The 15,958-nt window shown below is 41.2% G+C and overlaps 1 protein-coding gene across 14 annotated transcripts in view; it reads right to left on the reverse strand.

Annotated features, from left to right (window-relative positions):
• Positions 1 to 15,958, reverse strand: part of ACIN1 (apoptotic chromatin condensation inducer 1) — a 36,607-nt gene that overhangs the window by 18,948 nt on the left and 1,701 nt on the right. For 8 of the 14 annotated variants that reach the window (XM_054529882.2, XM_054529880.2, XM_054529881.2 and 5 more), the window contains exons 2-7: positions 15,839 to 15,904; positions 12,883 to 12,994; positions 4,140 to 4,228; positions 1,920 to 3,203; positions 1,193 to 1,411; positions 524 to 639 (exon numbers count right to left, since the gene is read on the reverse strand). In XM_054529882.2, coding sequence (XP_054385857.1) covers positions 524 to 639; positions 1,193 to 1,411; positions 1,920 to 3,203; positions 4,140 to 4,228; positions 12,883 to 12,994; positions 15,839 to 15,904 — 1,886 coding nt within the window. Of the gene's footprint in view, positions 1 to 523; positions 640 to 1,192; positions 1,412 to 1,919; positions 3,204 to 4,139; positions 4,229 to 12,342; positions 12,463 to 12,882; positions 12,995 to 15,838; positions 15,905 to 15,958 lie in introns of all 14 variants that reach the window. The other 6 variants (XM_024231516.3, XM_024231517.3, XM_024231518.3 and 3 more) reach the window with 1 other exon arrangement.

Genomic DNA, 15,958 nt, shown 5'->3' on the forward strand with positions numbered 1-15,958 from the left:
TGACTTGAAAGGAACTTCGTAATTTGCTGTACTGTATGCTGTAAGAACTAGGATATCCCAGCAGAACTAGGATAGCTTAATGACAGGTAGTAACTAGGAAAAATGCACAAACTAAAAAATAGCACCCAGCTGTGCCTTTCTTTATTAAGACCCTCAATATCCTTTATTAAACTGGGTTCCTAGGTAAACGTGAGTTAAAGATTAAGATGCCCTGAGTCAATTCCCTTACATGGTTTTGAGTGTGGAAGCAGAAGCTTCTATTGTCTAAATCTTAAAGGAGTTGACTATTTTGGCTGGATGATCCCAGGTGAGTTTTCCTTGTGCCCCTACGACCACTTTTCAGGTTACCTTAAAGGTGGCAGCTCCCAACATAGTAACTGAAGTCTAGCCTTTGTCCAGATAAAGCTCTGCCTTTATGTTTTAAAAGGAAACTAGGACTGCTTAGTCAAAGAACCCTAGGGAGCGAAGAACTATCGCACACTCATAGTTTCTTGTTATACTCCGGTCGAGATATATCACTTACACAGTGTGATGAATTCTTTCTGATTCTGGCAGATGAGAGGTCTGAGTCTCTGAGGTTTGGGGCTGTGTGGCAGCTGGTGGCTCTGCCTCTTCAGCTTCACACTTCTTTGGGCTCCCCTGTCAGGAGATGGCAAAAACGAACAGAGCAAAATATTTAGATCTGCTTGGTTCCTTTTCTTTTACCTGGAGCCTGAAAAAGGCAGGGCAGCACATACACAGTACCAGCTCCACACACAGCCCTCTGTATCTGTTATTTCATTTTAGAATAAGGAATGGAACATGACTTAAAAATAGGTACTTCAAGAATATTTATGCCAGTAATCATTTTATCAGAATTTTTAATTTTTTTCCTTTTCCTCAGTGATCCTTGTTCTGACAGAATTCTTTTTTGAGAGAATTGAGAAAAGGCTGACTTCCTTTTGGCAGATAAAAGGAGGAGTTATGAGGAAGAACTGACCCTGGGAGCCCTGGAGATAACCCTGCTGCTCAGCCTTATGTAGAACTTCTATGAACCAGGGAGCTGGAAATGAGTTAAGCAGGAATAACAGGTATCCCCTACATTTCTACTGAACCTTGTCCAGACTTAACTTTTTAGTTTTATAGCAAAGACAAGAGGGAAGATCTTGCTTAATCCTCCATCTCTGTGTAGGGAGGGGTCACAATAGCCTACCCGCTCAGGCTGTAACCTCTGGGTCACATGCTTTTCAGCTGGTTCAGGCTGACTCAGACGCCTTGCTTGGACAGAGGATGAGGAGGTGGAAGTCCTCTCCTTTGGCTCACAGACCTGCAGTTGTGGCACTGGTGGAGTTGCAACCTCCTGACCAGAAGAGGGATCTTTGGTTTCAGTATAGCTGGTGCTGCTGTCCCTGGAGACTCCAGGGCTCAGAGACTAAAACAAAATGAAATACATAACAAAGAAAATTATTGTATATGGTATATATTCAGTAGATTGCTGAGTTTTCCAGTTTCCATGGACCAAATTTTATACTCTGGACCATTTTGTCTGTGTTTACTCCCATTTTGTCTGTGTTTATTCCCATTTAGTGGTCTCCTTGACCACTTATTTAACAAATTATTAAGTTTTAACTAGATGCAAGATCCTGGGACACACACGTAAAAGGGCATGCCCACATCCTCAAGAAGTTTCCATCTAGTGGAGGAGATGAGTACATAAATTCAACATTCTATCAAGGGACTCAAAATGAAAAAGAACCCCATTTCGGGAATCAGTTAATTGAAAATTCGATTCTGAAATGAGGAGAAAGTAATCAGTGAAGGAGACTAAAGGAGGCTTTTCCTATTCCTTTCAGAAATCATGACAGGCTCTCCACGGTCTGAAATGAAAACCACTGGAATATGACAGAATATTAATACACCCGGGATTCTCTCATACTCACTTTTCTGCTGTTGCTTGATGCTGAACGAGAACGAGAACGAGAACGTGAACGTGAACGCGAACGTGACCTTGATCTGGACTCTGATGTTGATCTGGAGCCCATCTTGGGTCTACCACGAGGGTTGGCATGAGTACGTGCCTGGGCTACATCTCTCTGCTTGGATCTGAGTGGTGAATGAGACCGAGAACCTGAACTGTCAGGAGAGCGAGATCTTGATCTAGAACTGGAGGAGGAAGATGAGGAGGACCGGCTAGAGGATGAATCAGCTGACTGTTTCAATCTGTGGCTTGGGAGAAGGGTATGAGAAGCTCTTCTGCCTTCCTTCTGTTCCAAAGATGGCTGTTTCAGACATTCTTCAGTGATTCCTTTGGCCAGTGCTAATTCCTCAATTTTTAGAGGGAGGGGCTGAGCAGATCTGTCCGACTCAGGTTCAAGATCCTTCTGGGCTGAGTAGTCAGCCAATGTGCTTTTCTGAACCAGAGGCAGGACACTCTCCTCTGGCACTTTCTCTGCTGGAGATTCTGCTTTGGTGTCTGAAGGACTTGACAAAGGAGACAGGCCTCCTACCAACTGGACAGTATGCTGAGATACTAATAGCTCCCTGGTCTCAGCATCTGTATTAGGAGGAGATAACTGAATGAGGACAGGGGGGGCTGGGCCTTCCATGGGCTCTATTTCTTCTTCACTATGGAGTTGTGTATGAGGTGGTGGAGAAGATGCTTCCTTCGTAAGTAAAGGTGGAGGAGTCTCCTCCTCGCTGGCAGTTTGCTCTGGCTGCACTACAAGTGAGGCCTTCTTTAGATCTTCAGTCAGTCGAGGAGGGGAAGGAGACTTCGATTTTTCCTTTAAGCCTTGTGAAGATTTTATTTCTCTTTCTTCCTCCTCAAGGGGAGATGTTGTTTTCATTTCCTTCTCCTGCTGCTGTCTGGTCAGATGACTTTTTCTAGCCTCTTCCTGGGATCTTGTAACTCTCCCTCCTCTCTCTAACACCTCCTGTTCCTGGGATCTTGTTTTGGGTCTCTCATCCATCATCTCCTCTGGTTTTACTCTAGGAATCTCTTCCCCTTCTTCCTTAAACTCTTTCAGGATTGGTGCCTCCCTAGATTTTTGTCCCTCATCATCATCTTCGTCTTCTTCATCTTCTTCTTCCTCCTCCTCCTCCTCTTCTTCCTCCTCTGTTTTCAAATTTCGATCTGCTCTGACCCTTAGGTTTCTGGAAGGTGTTTCTTGATCCTCTTCCTCCTCAGCAGGCTGGCTGCCCTCAGAGAGTTTAGCTGCTCTTGCCTGAAAGAACAGATACAAAATGGCTCCAGATGTATTTGCTCACAATCAACAGAGGAGAGAAAGTATCTAATGAAGACACCCCTAGGAAGGAGAAATTCAATGATATATACTTTCAGCAACAGAAACAGGACAGGAGACAATCATGACTAACGTGGCCCTTAGGGGAATCAAAATAGAGTGACCAAAAGAAATACCATAATGAAACTACTTCTATGTAGTTTAAATTTTAGCTTCAAGCACCCTTTTTTTTTTCCAGTAAAATATTAGCAGAGCATCTAGAAAGTAAAAGGGTAGATAGGGGGCTGAGGAGAACTAACCTACTAACAATTAATACGATTATCTTTTTATCATTTTGGTATATTTCTTTTTGTTCTTTCCGCTAATCATTTCCTTTGTACAGTCATAATTACACTACACATAACACTTTTGTATTCTGCCCACTTAGTGTTATATCATATAACTTTAAGGCTTTAATTGAATGGTTAATTATGTCATATCTTGTCTAATAATGTACTTTAAGAATACCAAGCAGCCTGCTAATTTTCAAATTTAAACTTTTAAAAAATATTCACTTAGAAATCTGAAAGCCAGAGCAGATCTAAATAAAAAAACAAAACGAACAACAAAAAGATGACAAAGAGGAGAAGGAAGATAACTACAAAGAAATCTAGCGGCCAGGCAGTGGCTCACGCCTGTAATCCCAACCCTTTGGGAGGCTGAGGTGGAAGGATTGCTTAAGCCTAAGAGGTTGAGGCTGTAGTGAGCTGTGATTGTGCCACTGCACTCCAGCCTAGGCGACAGAGCCAGACTCTGTCCCAAAAAAGAAAACAAAACCCCTAAATGTAGAGACATATGAACTCGAAAAAAGTCTGAAGAAGAAGAGAAGATATCCAAAGCATTACTAATGAGGTGATGCTTAGGAGGTATCTGAGTTACCTGTCTGACCCTAGATGATCGTCTTTCTCCTTTCCTTGGTTTCTCATCATCAGAGTCACCTTTCTCTTCAGAAATTGAGGAGCTTTTTCCTATTGAATGAAAAAGAATCAAGTCAGATTCATGAAGTGAAGACTCATTCATGGCTTTTTAAAAATCAGGCTTTCTAACATCCAACCAATTATAGCATATGAGCCTATCAAGACATATCTGTATCGATTTCTTTGACTTCTACACTAAAGAAAAGACTACAAAAAGCCCTAAGGTCAGGGTCTTATTGGTAATTCTTGGTGTGCATGTCTAGAATATTTTCAACACCTCAAAGCCAATTCACATATTATAAATAACTCAAATAAATGTAAAATTATTTCCAGGGGCTTCAAACTGTCTAGCAGGGATGTACAAATACGAAGTGTACTTATTTCTACAAAGTGTTCTTACTCTGAATAAAGTTTAAGACTTCATTATGTTCTGTATCCTTTTTTTGGATTGCCTATTACTACTACTTTCTGATTTCAACCAAAATATTATGATTAAATATATGAATTTGCACAATAACAAATTCAAGAAATAAATACTTAGAGGAACGTTTTTCAGCGCCCTAAAGTTCCTGAAATTACTTCAAGCCAACTGGATGAGGTTTCAGAATTGGGTCCTGTCTATTAGGCTTTATGTATTAGAGCTCGAGATTTTTTTTTTTCTGAGATGGAGTCTCACTCTGTCACCCAGGCTGGATGCAGTGGTGCAATCTCACCTCACTGCGACCTCTGCCCCCTGGCTTCAAACCAGTCTCATGCCTCAGCCTCCTGAGTAGCTGGGATTACAGGTGCCCACCACCATGCCTGGCTAATTTTTGTATTTTTAGTAGATATGGTCACTTCCTGACCTCAAGTGATCTGCCCGCCTTGGCCTCCCAAAGTGCTGGGATTACAGGCATGAGCTCACATGTTTTTCTTTGTTTTTTTTTGAGACAGAGTTTTGCTCTTGTTGCCCAGGATGGAGTGCAATGGCATGATCTAGGCTCACCGCAACCTCCGCCTCCCGGGTGCAAGCGATTCTCCTGCTTCAGCCTACCGGGCAGCTGGGACTGCAGGCGCACGCCACCATACCTGGCTAATTTCGGTATTTTTTACAGAGATGGGGTTTCATCATGTTGCCTAGGCTGGTTTGAACTCCTGGGCTCAAGCAATCCACCCGCCTTGGCCTCCCAAAGTTCTGGAATTACAGTCGTGAGCCACCGCACCCAGACTAGGTGAGGTTTTTGTTTTTTTTTTTTAAGGAAAAAAAAAAGTTCTATTAAAAGAAAGCTTGGAAACCACCAATCTAGGTTATCCTGAACAATAAATCTATGTAAAACTGAAAGAGAGTTTCACTCAAATTCCATGAAGGAAGGTAACTAGGTAAATCACTTAAGTAATCTGGGTCTCAATAACTTTCTTTTTAGACAGCGTTTTACTCTGTCACCCAGACTGGAGTGCAGTGGCATGATCATGGCTCACTGCAGCCTCAGCCTCCAGGGCTCAAGTAATCCTTCCACCCCGGTCCTCCCAAAGCGCTGAGATTAAGGTATAAACCACTGTGCCTGAGTCTCAAATGTCATGATTGAGAAAAAGGAGGGGCTGCGCTAGATGATTTCTAAATTTCCTACCAGAATTAAGATCAACTAGGCGGCCGGGCACGGTGGCTCACGCCTGTAATCCCAGCACTTTGAGAGGTTGAGGCAGGCGGATCAGGAGGTCAGGAGATCGAGACCATCCTGGCTAACATGGTGAAACCCCGTCTCTACTAAAAATACAAACAATTAGCCAGGAGGGGCAGCAGGCACCTGTAGTCCCAGCTACTTGGGAGGCTGAGGCAGGTGAATGGCGTGAACCTGGGAGGCGGAGCTTGCAGTGAGTCGAGATCGCGCCACTGCACTCCAGCCTGGGCAACAGAGCGAGACTCCGTCTCAAAAAAAAAAAAAGCATCAACTATGTAGAGTAGCAATACTAATATCATAATATCAATGAGAACCAGTTTAGAAAATAGCAGGAAGATAATTATATTCCAGATACTTAATCAGCTAGATTGGACTCAATGTTAATACAGTACAAAAGGTTTAAATGATCCACAAAACCATGTTGTATAGTAATAGCACAAATAAAGCAGATGGTATGCAGCTCTAACCCAAGATCTTCTCTCTTATTTCTTTTTTTTTCTTTCCGAGACGAAGTCTTGCTCGTCGCCCAGGCTGGAGTGCAATGGCATGATTTCGGTTCACTGCAACCTCTGCCTGCTGGGTTCAAGCGATTCTCCTGCCTCAGCCTCCTGAGTAACTGGGATTACAGGCACCCGCCACCATGCCTGGCTAACTTTTGTATTTTTAGTAGAGACGGGGTTTTGCCATGTTGGCCAGGCTGGTCTCGAACTCCTGACCTTGTGATCCGCCCCCACTTGGCCTCCCAAAGTGCTGGGATTATAGGTGTAAGCCACTGTGCCCGGTCTTCTCTCTTATTTCTATATCCTTACAATCTAAAATGAACTAGGCGAATGCTTCTGTAATAATAATTAAAAAATCAAAATGAGGCTGGGTGCGATGACTCACACCTGTAATCCCAGCACTTTGAGATCGAGAGGCGGGCAGATCACGAGGTCAGGAGTTCGAGACTAGCCTGGCCAATAAGGTAAAACCTCATCTCTACTAAAAATACAAAAAAAAATTTTAGCTGGGCGTGGTGGCGCACGACTGTAGTCCCAGCTACTCAGGGGGCTGAGGCAGAAGAATTGCTTGAACTTGGGAGCCAGAGGTTGTAGTGAGCTGAGATGGCACTACTGCACTCCAGCCTGGGCAACAGAGCGAGACTCTATCTCAAAAAAAAAAAGAAAAAAGAAAAAAAAAAACCCAAAATGAAACTAATGAAATCAATTAGAAGACTACACATATTTTGTAAAACTTTACTTCATGATCATTTGATTAAAAGGACCTCTGAGTATATACCATTTCATATCTGGGTAAGTGAAGAAAGATTTGTGTTATGGTTGTTCATGCAGGATATATGATTAGAATATATAGTGATAGGCCAGACTCTTTAGCAAACATTTGAAGATATCTGTAAGACAGTAGTGCAGTGAAATGAAATAATCATTTCATAATTCAGTGATCTGAAATAGGCTAAGTTATAAAAGTAAAACCAAAATAAAAAGTCTTCATAAATGTTAGGCAAAGTTCCTTTGCAAGTATCAGTGAAAGAAGCTGATTTATCTCACACACACCAAAAAAAACAAGGCATGTGCAAGGCTGGTCAGACATAAATGTGTTAAAGTCAAGGCTGGGCGCAGTGGCTCACACCTGTAATCCCAGCACTTTGGGAAGCCGAGGCGGGCGGATCACGAGGTCAGGAGATCGAGACCACGGTGAAACCCCGTCTCTACTAAAAATACAAAAAAAAAATTAGCCGGGTGTGGTGGATGGCGCCTGTAGTCCCAGCTACTCGGGAGGCTGAGGCAGGAGAATGGCGTGAACCTGGAAGGCAGAGCTTGCAGTGAGCAGAGACTGCACCACTGCACTCCAGCCTGGGTGACAGAGCAAGACTCCATCTCAAAAAACAACAACAACAACAACAACAGCAACAACAACAAAAAAAAACCAAGAAAGTCAAACAACTGAGTTGCAATTTTAAAATTAGCATGTATAAGCAAAACAGCCTCTTTACCTACCTACTGTGAATTATATGCTATTTATTGAATTATAATGTTATTTTTGATACTGTAAAACTGCAGTGATAGGATTTCTGGATGATTACTCCTCTAGAAGAACTCGTAGTAAGTCATCAAAGAGATCTGGAGAAATGAGCAGGGCTGTTCAGAAAGTTCTGGTCATCACTGTTTTGCAATAAAAGCAGAAACTGGAGGGGCCTCAGACATGAAACAAGAAATTAGTCAGCAACGCAAAATATAAAGAGATGAGGAATCTCTAATTCCTTCGAAAGAGCTGATGTGATGCAGACAAACTTCTGAAAAAGGTGATACCTTCTATTATAAGAACATGGCCACACTGAATGTCTTAGGCCAGATGTTAGTAATACGTGTAGACAGTGAGCGCTTTAGCTAAGGGTGGAGCTGATACTGATAACAGGCTAACAAATACATTTCAGGATTCGAAAAACAAGTCAGGGTAAATATCAGATTTCCAAGAGTCCAAAGCCAGAAGGCTTCACAGAAAGGAAAAGGCAGTTGCTAGACAATGCAGGATATATTAAAGTGCAGAATGTTTAAGGGTTATAGAGGAAATAGTTCTTCATCCTAGAAAACAAATTCCTGGGCAGGATTTGTGGGACCAAAGTAAGGTAGCCAGAGATCGAAGAAAAGCCTGTGGCTAAAAGGTAACCTTAGGTGTGAATAAGAAGCAGGAATGAAGAGAATACAGACCTGGAAACAATGCCAAACCTAAATCTGACTCATGTTAGACCTGTAAGTTACCTAGCATTTCTCTAGAATTTCAGCATCCAGGTTTTAATATGGAGAAAAAGGAATGAGGGGCATACTCTATAAGCCAAAGGCTGGCTAAAATCACCGTTGTTAAAGAATCAATATTCTGAATATCCATTTTAAAATGTATTTTCTTAGTTTGAGCTCTTATTGAAAAAATTAAGGACAGTAAGAATTTCAGTACACACAGTCATGATATAGAAGGAAATTCAGACAATTTATGACTATGGTAGGTGGATAATGAGTCCCAACACCTTAGAAATCATCTGAAGAAAGTGATGGAGACATAAGAGGGAAAGTCAGACAGGATTTTATAAACCAATTATTTCTTTGAGACAGGGTTTCACTCTGTTGTCTGCCACCTTGACCGCTAGGACCCAAACAATCTTCACACCTCAGCCTCCCGAGTAGCTGGGACCACAGGCATGTGCCATCAGTCAGCTAATGTTTTCTATTTTTTTATACAGATAGGACTCACTATGTTGCTCAGGCCAATCTCCTGGGAGATCTTCCCACCTCAGCCTCCCAAAGTGCTAGGATTACAGGTGTGAGACACTACACCTGGACAAACCAATTCTTCCTTCCTATTTGGGATTTTGCCAATAGCATATAAACAGGAGGATGCTGGAATATAAATCAAAGATCTTGACAAATTATAACATTGAAAAACTCTTCCTTCAGTTAGTCATTCATAAAACGAATTGGTCAACAGAACGACTCAGGGACTTTTTAAAAAATGTCGAGTCCCAGGACTCTCAATTCCTTGAGATTCTTTGGGTAGGGGCCAGGAATCCATATTCTTAAACATAGTAATATTAAAACAAATAAAAAATCTCCCTCAGGTGCCAGTAGCGTTTAGAAAAATGTTAGTAGGAAACTTAATCAAAATTTGTTATTCAAGGGAGAACCCCAAAACATTCAAAGCCAACAAATAAGCTGCCATTGCAATGGCATACTGGCATATGGCAGACTGAGATTCTACACCTGGAAGAATCTGATTTCTGGGCAAACACTAGGGTTAATGCTGATTCAACTAAGCACTGATAGAACTCCAAACAGCCACTCCATTCAGGACCTTAACTAAATTTTGTACAACATCTATAATGGGATTCTTATCTAAGCCAAGATCAGAGGTAGGAAAGTTATGAGCAGTACTCTACAATTTACTACATTCATACTTTCCCATTTATTTTTCACCTTTTTTTTTTTTTAACGTCTGGGTCATTTTTTTTTCTCCATCAATCATTAGCCATGGCCAAGATCTTACTGATGACATAAAGCACTGAAAAGATTGGCTACCCTTACTCTAAATCTTTGCTTTTGAAATCTATTTCAGAAATAATTTCTCATTTTCATTTCAAATTATATTAAGAACTGACAGCCTCTCTTTTTAAAGAGAGGTCCTTATCAAATCATGGTCCTATTAAGAATTTTCAATGATTCCCCCATTACCTATAGAACTAAAAAAAAAACCCTCGTACTTACTGGCCTGGCATTTAAAGCCCTCTGTGTATCACCCTCACCTACCTTTTAAATTGTTTTGCTGACTATTCTCGAATGTGAAATACTCTACTCTGGCTAGGTTAGTCTACTACCTCTCCTTTAAAAATACCATTTTCACTCCTATCTCTCTGCCTTTGTTCCTTCCTAAAAATATCTTCTTGTATCCTCTCTGTCAAACCATTTCTAAGGCTCAGCTCAAATCCTGTATCTCCTTATGAGGCTTTCTCTAATCACTGTAGTCCTCAGAGCTCTTCCACTCTTTTGGTTCTCTATGTCTGTATCATTGTCACATACTATCTTCTATTGTTTGATTTATGTGTAATTGTTCTCTCTTCCTAACAGACTTTATGCTGTGCTAACTCCCAACATACTCTCACACAGAGATATGTATGCAGTAGGAATTCAATAAATTTTTTTTTGTTTTATGTGAGAAGAAATACCGACAATTTTAGAAGAGCTTTCTCTTTCCTCTTGGCTTTAAAATCAGGGGGGAAAGGGCACAGGGAGCAAAGTGGATCAGCTGAGGGTCTACTACTCTCATATTTCAGGAGAAAAGAGGTCCCTAAGGAACTTAATAATTCCAAAGTATTGGCCAATATTTTCTTACTAAAAGATTTCTAAAAATGTCTTTCTGGGTCTAAGACTAGGATCAAAAAAAACAGGGACTGAGTAAAACAGGACCTTAAAACTAGACTCAAAGGCTCTCTATTTTCTCTAGCCTTTTGGAAAATTTCTTTCCCACCATTAAATATCTCCTAAAATATCTATTTCCATGAAGAGTCTATCGCTGCTCAGCCTTTTAATTAAAATCAAGTGTAGTCCATGAAGGGATTCTGTATTAATCAGAAGAGCTGGAAACTTCCATACATCCTAAAAACACTGATTATGGTGGATTCTGCATCCCCCTCAACATTACTAATTATTCAAAATACTTGTTAAGTTACACATCGGTTTAATATATCTACTAACAATCCACATGTCTTATATACATATTAAGTATCCCTTTTCCAAAATGCTTGGGATCACAAGTGTTTTAGATTTTGGATTTTTGAATATTTACATTATACTTTCTGATTCAGCATCCCTAATCTGAAAACCCAAAATCGGAAATGCTCTGATGAGCATCTCCTTTGAGTGTCATGTGAATGCTCAAAAAGTTTTGGGTCTTTGGATTAGGCATGCTCAACCTGTACATGTTCTCCTCAAAGTATACTGACTTAGACAAGTAGTTCCCAAAAGACAAAGGCTATATTTATAGACTTTTGCTTGAGATATTATGCAAAATTGCGTGATTATGATTTTATATATTTTTTGAGACACAGTCTCGCTCTATTGTCCAGGCTGAAGTGCAATGGTGCAATCTTAGCTCACTGCAACCTCTGCCTCCCGGGTTCAAGCGATTCTCCTGCCTTAGCCTCCCGAGTCACTGGGATTACAGGTGCCTGCCACCATACCCAGCTAATTTTTATATTTTTAGTAAAGACAGGGTTTTGCCATGGCTTTTTCACGGTTTTTGCAGGCTGGTCTGGAACGCCTGACCTCAGGTGATCCGCCTGCCTCGGCCTCCCAAAGTGCTGGGATTGGAGGCGTGAGCGACCGCACCCAGTCTGGGTGCTTAATATTTTCTATAATGTGAAGAAATTAATTAATCTTGCCTGAACCAATCCCATATACTAGGTTAGAGCTCCCTATTATAATATGCTCACATAATACTCTGCGTTGCCTTGCACAGTAGCCAATACAACTGTAACTAATGTCCATCTCCTCACTAGACTAAGTTTCTTGGGGCTGAGACTTGTTTCTCTCTTTACTATATTTCTCGTGCCTAGCATACGCCTGGTATACAACAAGTACACCACAAAAATTTGTTGATTAAACCACAGCAGATACCCAATTTGAGAGGGTGACTGAATGTGTTAACACGTAATATACACAACTGGTGAAGAGATGAAAAAGAGTTGACTGTTGCCAAATTCAGAGGTAGAAGAGTTGAAGAGGTACAGATGAGAAGAAAAATCACACTGCTTCGTAAAACACTGAGAAGGTAACACAGTATATAGGTGAAAGCAGACTTCAAAAAGGGTATACTTTCCATGAGAAACAGATGTCAAATATCAACGTCACAGAATTTCCCTGGGACTTTCATGGAGGCTTAGCATGAAAGGAGGTGTAGCTACCTCCCCCCACCAACTACGCAGGATTGACAAAACAGCGCAGTGGGGAGGGAGATACGTACTGGGCGAATGTCTGCTGAGCTCCAGCTCTGGTCTCTCCAGGCTGCTCTGAAAGTCAGGAGGCAGCAGGGAAGCCACTCCCTCAGGATGGATCATCTCGTCCTCCGACTCAGCTGAAGCTTCTGCAAAGTACAGATCGGGTCGGGGCAGGGAGGGAGTGAAGGACTCAGCATGTAGGAATATGTAGAGGAGTGAAGGAGGTCAGGCAAAGTCACAGATACAGAGATATATACCAAAAAGAGCACCGTATAAAAAGAAAAAACTCCCTGGGATTCAGCTCTACTTCATCTAAATGGTAGCTTAATTTACTTATAACTCTTCCTGTTGGCAGGAATCCTCTTCTAACAAGACAGTCAAATTAAGTGTCCTCTTCCCTGACAAAAGTAAATAGTAAACCACTTGGCTTCATGGGCTATGAAAGCAAGTAAGTAGCAGTCTCAGCCTCACTTATTTCTGAAATTGTCTAGTTAGACAGGCCTATCTACTTGGTGACAGGGATAAGAATGACAAACTCCTTGTTAAAAGTGACAACCTGGGCTTACCTTCAAGTTCTGCAGCTTCTCGAGCTTCACGTTCCAGACGCTGCCTAAGTAGCTCCTGCTGCTTTTCCAGATACTGTTTTATGAAACTGTTCTGGCTCATTTCCTCACCAATCTGTGTAGAGGAAATGAAAAAAGAGGGTCTAGGAAAACAAACCAGGAGAATGCAAAGAAGAACATTCCATGGAGCAAAGGTCCACTCCTTATAGTTGCACCCAAGAAAGATAACTAAAATGTTGGAAGGTTTTTTTCTAAGTTAGTTCTATACTGAAGAACAGAACAGCCTTGAATCACACACAAAAAAAGGGCAAAAAGAAGAGCTGCACATAAGTTTTTGTTTTAAATATTCAGTTCCCAAAGAGTGATACTGGTATACAAATTACTTTTATTTTTATTTTTTGAGACAGAGTTTCACTCTGTTGCCCAGGCTGTGCAGTGGCGTGATCTCGGCTCACTGCAACCTCTGCCTCCTGGCTTCAAATGATTCTCCTGCCTCAGCCTCCTGAGTAGCTGGAATGACAGGTGTGCGCCACCACACTCAGCTAATTTTTGTATTTTTAGTAGAGATGGGGTTTCACTATGTTGGTCAGACCAGTCTCAAACTCCTGACCTCAAGTGATCCACCTGCCTTAGCCTCCCAAAGTGCTGGGATTACAGGCGTGAGCCACTGTGCCCAGCCACAAATAAACTTAAATTAAAATTCCTGTAATTATACCTTTCAGGCTAAATTCCTAGATTACGTGGAACATTATCTAAAGGGTAATCTAAAATTTCCTTTTGGTAATATCAAGACTGAAACATGGTGGCTCACATCTGTAATCCCAGTACTTTGGGAGGCTGAAGTGGGAAGACTGCTTGTGCTCAGGAGTTTGAGATCAGTCTCAGCAACATGGCGAAACCCGTCTCTACCAAAAATACAAAAAGCTGGGCATATTGTGGTATGAGTTTGTCATCCTGGCTACTCAGGAGGTGGTGAGTGCAGTGAGCCGAGATCATGCCACCGCACTCCAGCCTGGGTTAAAGAGCAAGACTCCATCTCCAGAAAAAAAAAAAAGCCAGTTCCTCCAAAAGATCAATCGTTACTTATCCAGGAAACTTTTTTTTTTTTTTTTTTTTTGAGACGGAGTATCACTGTCACCCAGGCTGGAGAGCAATGGCGCGATCTTGGCTTGCTGCAACCTCCGCCTCCTGGGTTCAAGACATTCTCCTGCCTCAGTCTCCTGAGTAGCTGGGATTACAGACATGTGCCACCACAACCAGCTCATTTTTGCATTTTTAGTATAGACGGGGTTTTGCCATGTTGGCCAGGCTGGTCTCAAACTCCTGACCTCAGGTGATCCACCCGCCTTGGCCTCCCAAAGTGCTAGCATTACAGGCGTGAGCCACAATGCCCGGCCTCATATCCAGGAAACATTTTATCAAACATCTCCAAAATTCAAGTATAGTATTTAAAAGTATGAAATCAAGAGACTAAGAAAAGGGATATCCATTCAGCATTTAGACAAAGTTATAACTCCATTTTGTCTGGATGAAAGGAAATCCTTGGTAACAGGAGCTTATGCCTTTTCCTATTTTTTTTTTTCTGTAATACAGATTCCCAAGTTGCTCTTCTGACCTCCAGCTTTCTCTTCACAAGTTCTCCTCCCTAGAACCTTCTTGCTTAGCAAGTCCTATTTAGAACCGAAAAAGCAAAAAACCTGAATACTTTCTATGTTATTAGTCATGTTTCCTAAACATAGTAAATGTTTATTTTCACCTAAAATAGAAATGAGTCTCTTGGCGCTCAATGGACATTGTTGAAGGGTGGGTTGCATGTGTATTACAGAATAGCCATGTTTGCTGCACAACCCCTGTGTTAATAAAAGCAAAGCTTCAAAGACTAAAATGCAATGGGCAAAAGGAATACAATTAAGCTGATTAACTTATGCAGTTTCTTATGCTTGTTAAAGTACTTAATTGAACCTCTGAATGCTGGCTAGATTATGATACTTACAGCTTAATGAGGTGATAACAAGGGAGTAGGAGGGCTCTTTTGTTTTCCACAGTATCCTGAGACTTCATCTAGTACTGAGGCTGCACACTAATTGCTTTAACAAAGACTTGTATTTTTCCTTTAAGTATATGACACATTATAATGAGGGGATTTTTAAAAGCTGAAAGAAACTTTAAGAGACTGTGCAGCCTAATAATTTTTGGATTTTAACTGTAATAATTTTAAAATCTTATGCAGAAACTCAATAGTTAAAGCAGATAAAAGTAGATCTAATCTAGTTTAAGACAGGAGTATGAGCCTTGCTTACTTGGGAAAAAGGTATTTCCCCTAGGAAGCTCCCCAAAGCAGCTCCACAAAACCTTAAGACAGCAGTTATAAACCCATGGGTTTAGTCTGTTTCTCATATTACAGATAAGGAAATGGAGGAAACCAAGGCCTCCAAAGGTTGTTTCTTATCCTAAGTAAAGGAGGTATTAGTCATGTTTATGAGTAAGTGCTTTGAGTTAGTAGTTAACACTAGTAATGGTGGGTGACTTACACAGGATTGAACCCTTGGAAAATCTACATCAACAAGAGTTCTTAATCAGCAACTATTTCCCTACACTGCCATACTGGTGGTCTACTTCGTATCTATACTCAAAGACATCAACTACCTTTCCTAAATTCATGGCAGATAAATGACTTCAGATCTCTGTACTACACGTAATTAATGGAAGCCACACCTTTCTGCACATGCCATTTCAATTATTATAAACGAATAGTGCCTCTGATTCTGTTCTTTACTCCAGGCCCTTGTATACAACTGGGTTGATTAGAATTCAACTGTCCTGGTTTGAGAACATTTCTGACCAAGAGAACTTAGGAAAACAGTCATGAGGAATTAAGCAGCAAATATACAACACCACGTCCTTCCATGTGTCTGTATATCCAAAGAGCCCACTCCATTGAATACACCTTCTTTCTCACCTGGGAATTTGGCTGGAATGCAGCATGGGGTGTTGAGTGTTTCTGTAAATTTTCTAGCATTAGAGCCTGGTATAGAGAAGGGTAAAAGTCAGAAACGATGAGGAAAAAAAAAGAAAAACA

The sequence above is a fragment of the Pongo abelii genome, chromosome 15, assembly GCF_028885655.2.
Source record: "Pongo abelii isolate AG06213 chromosome 15, NHGRI_mPonAbe1-v2.0_pri, whole genome shotgun sequence".
NCBI classification, from domain to species: Eukaryota; Metazoa; Chordata; class Mammalia; order Primates; family Hominidae; genus Pongo; species Pongo abelii.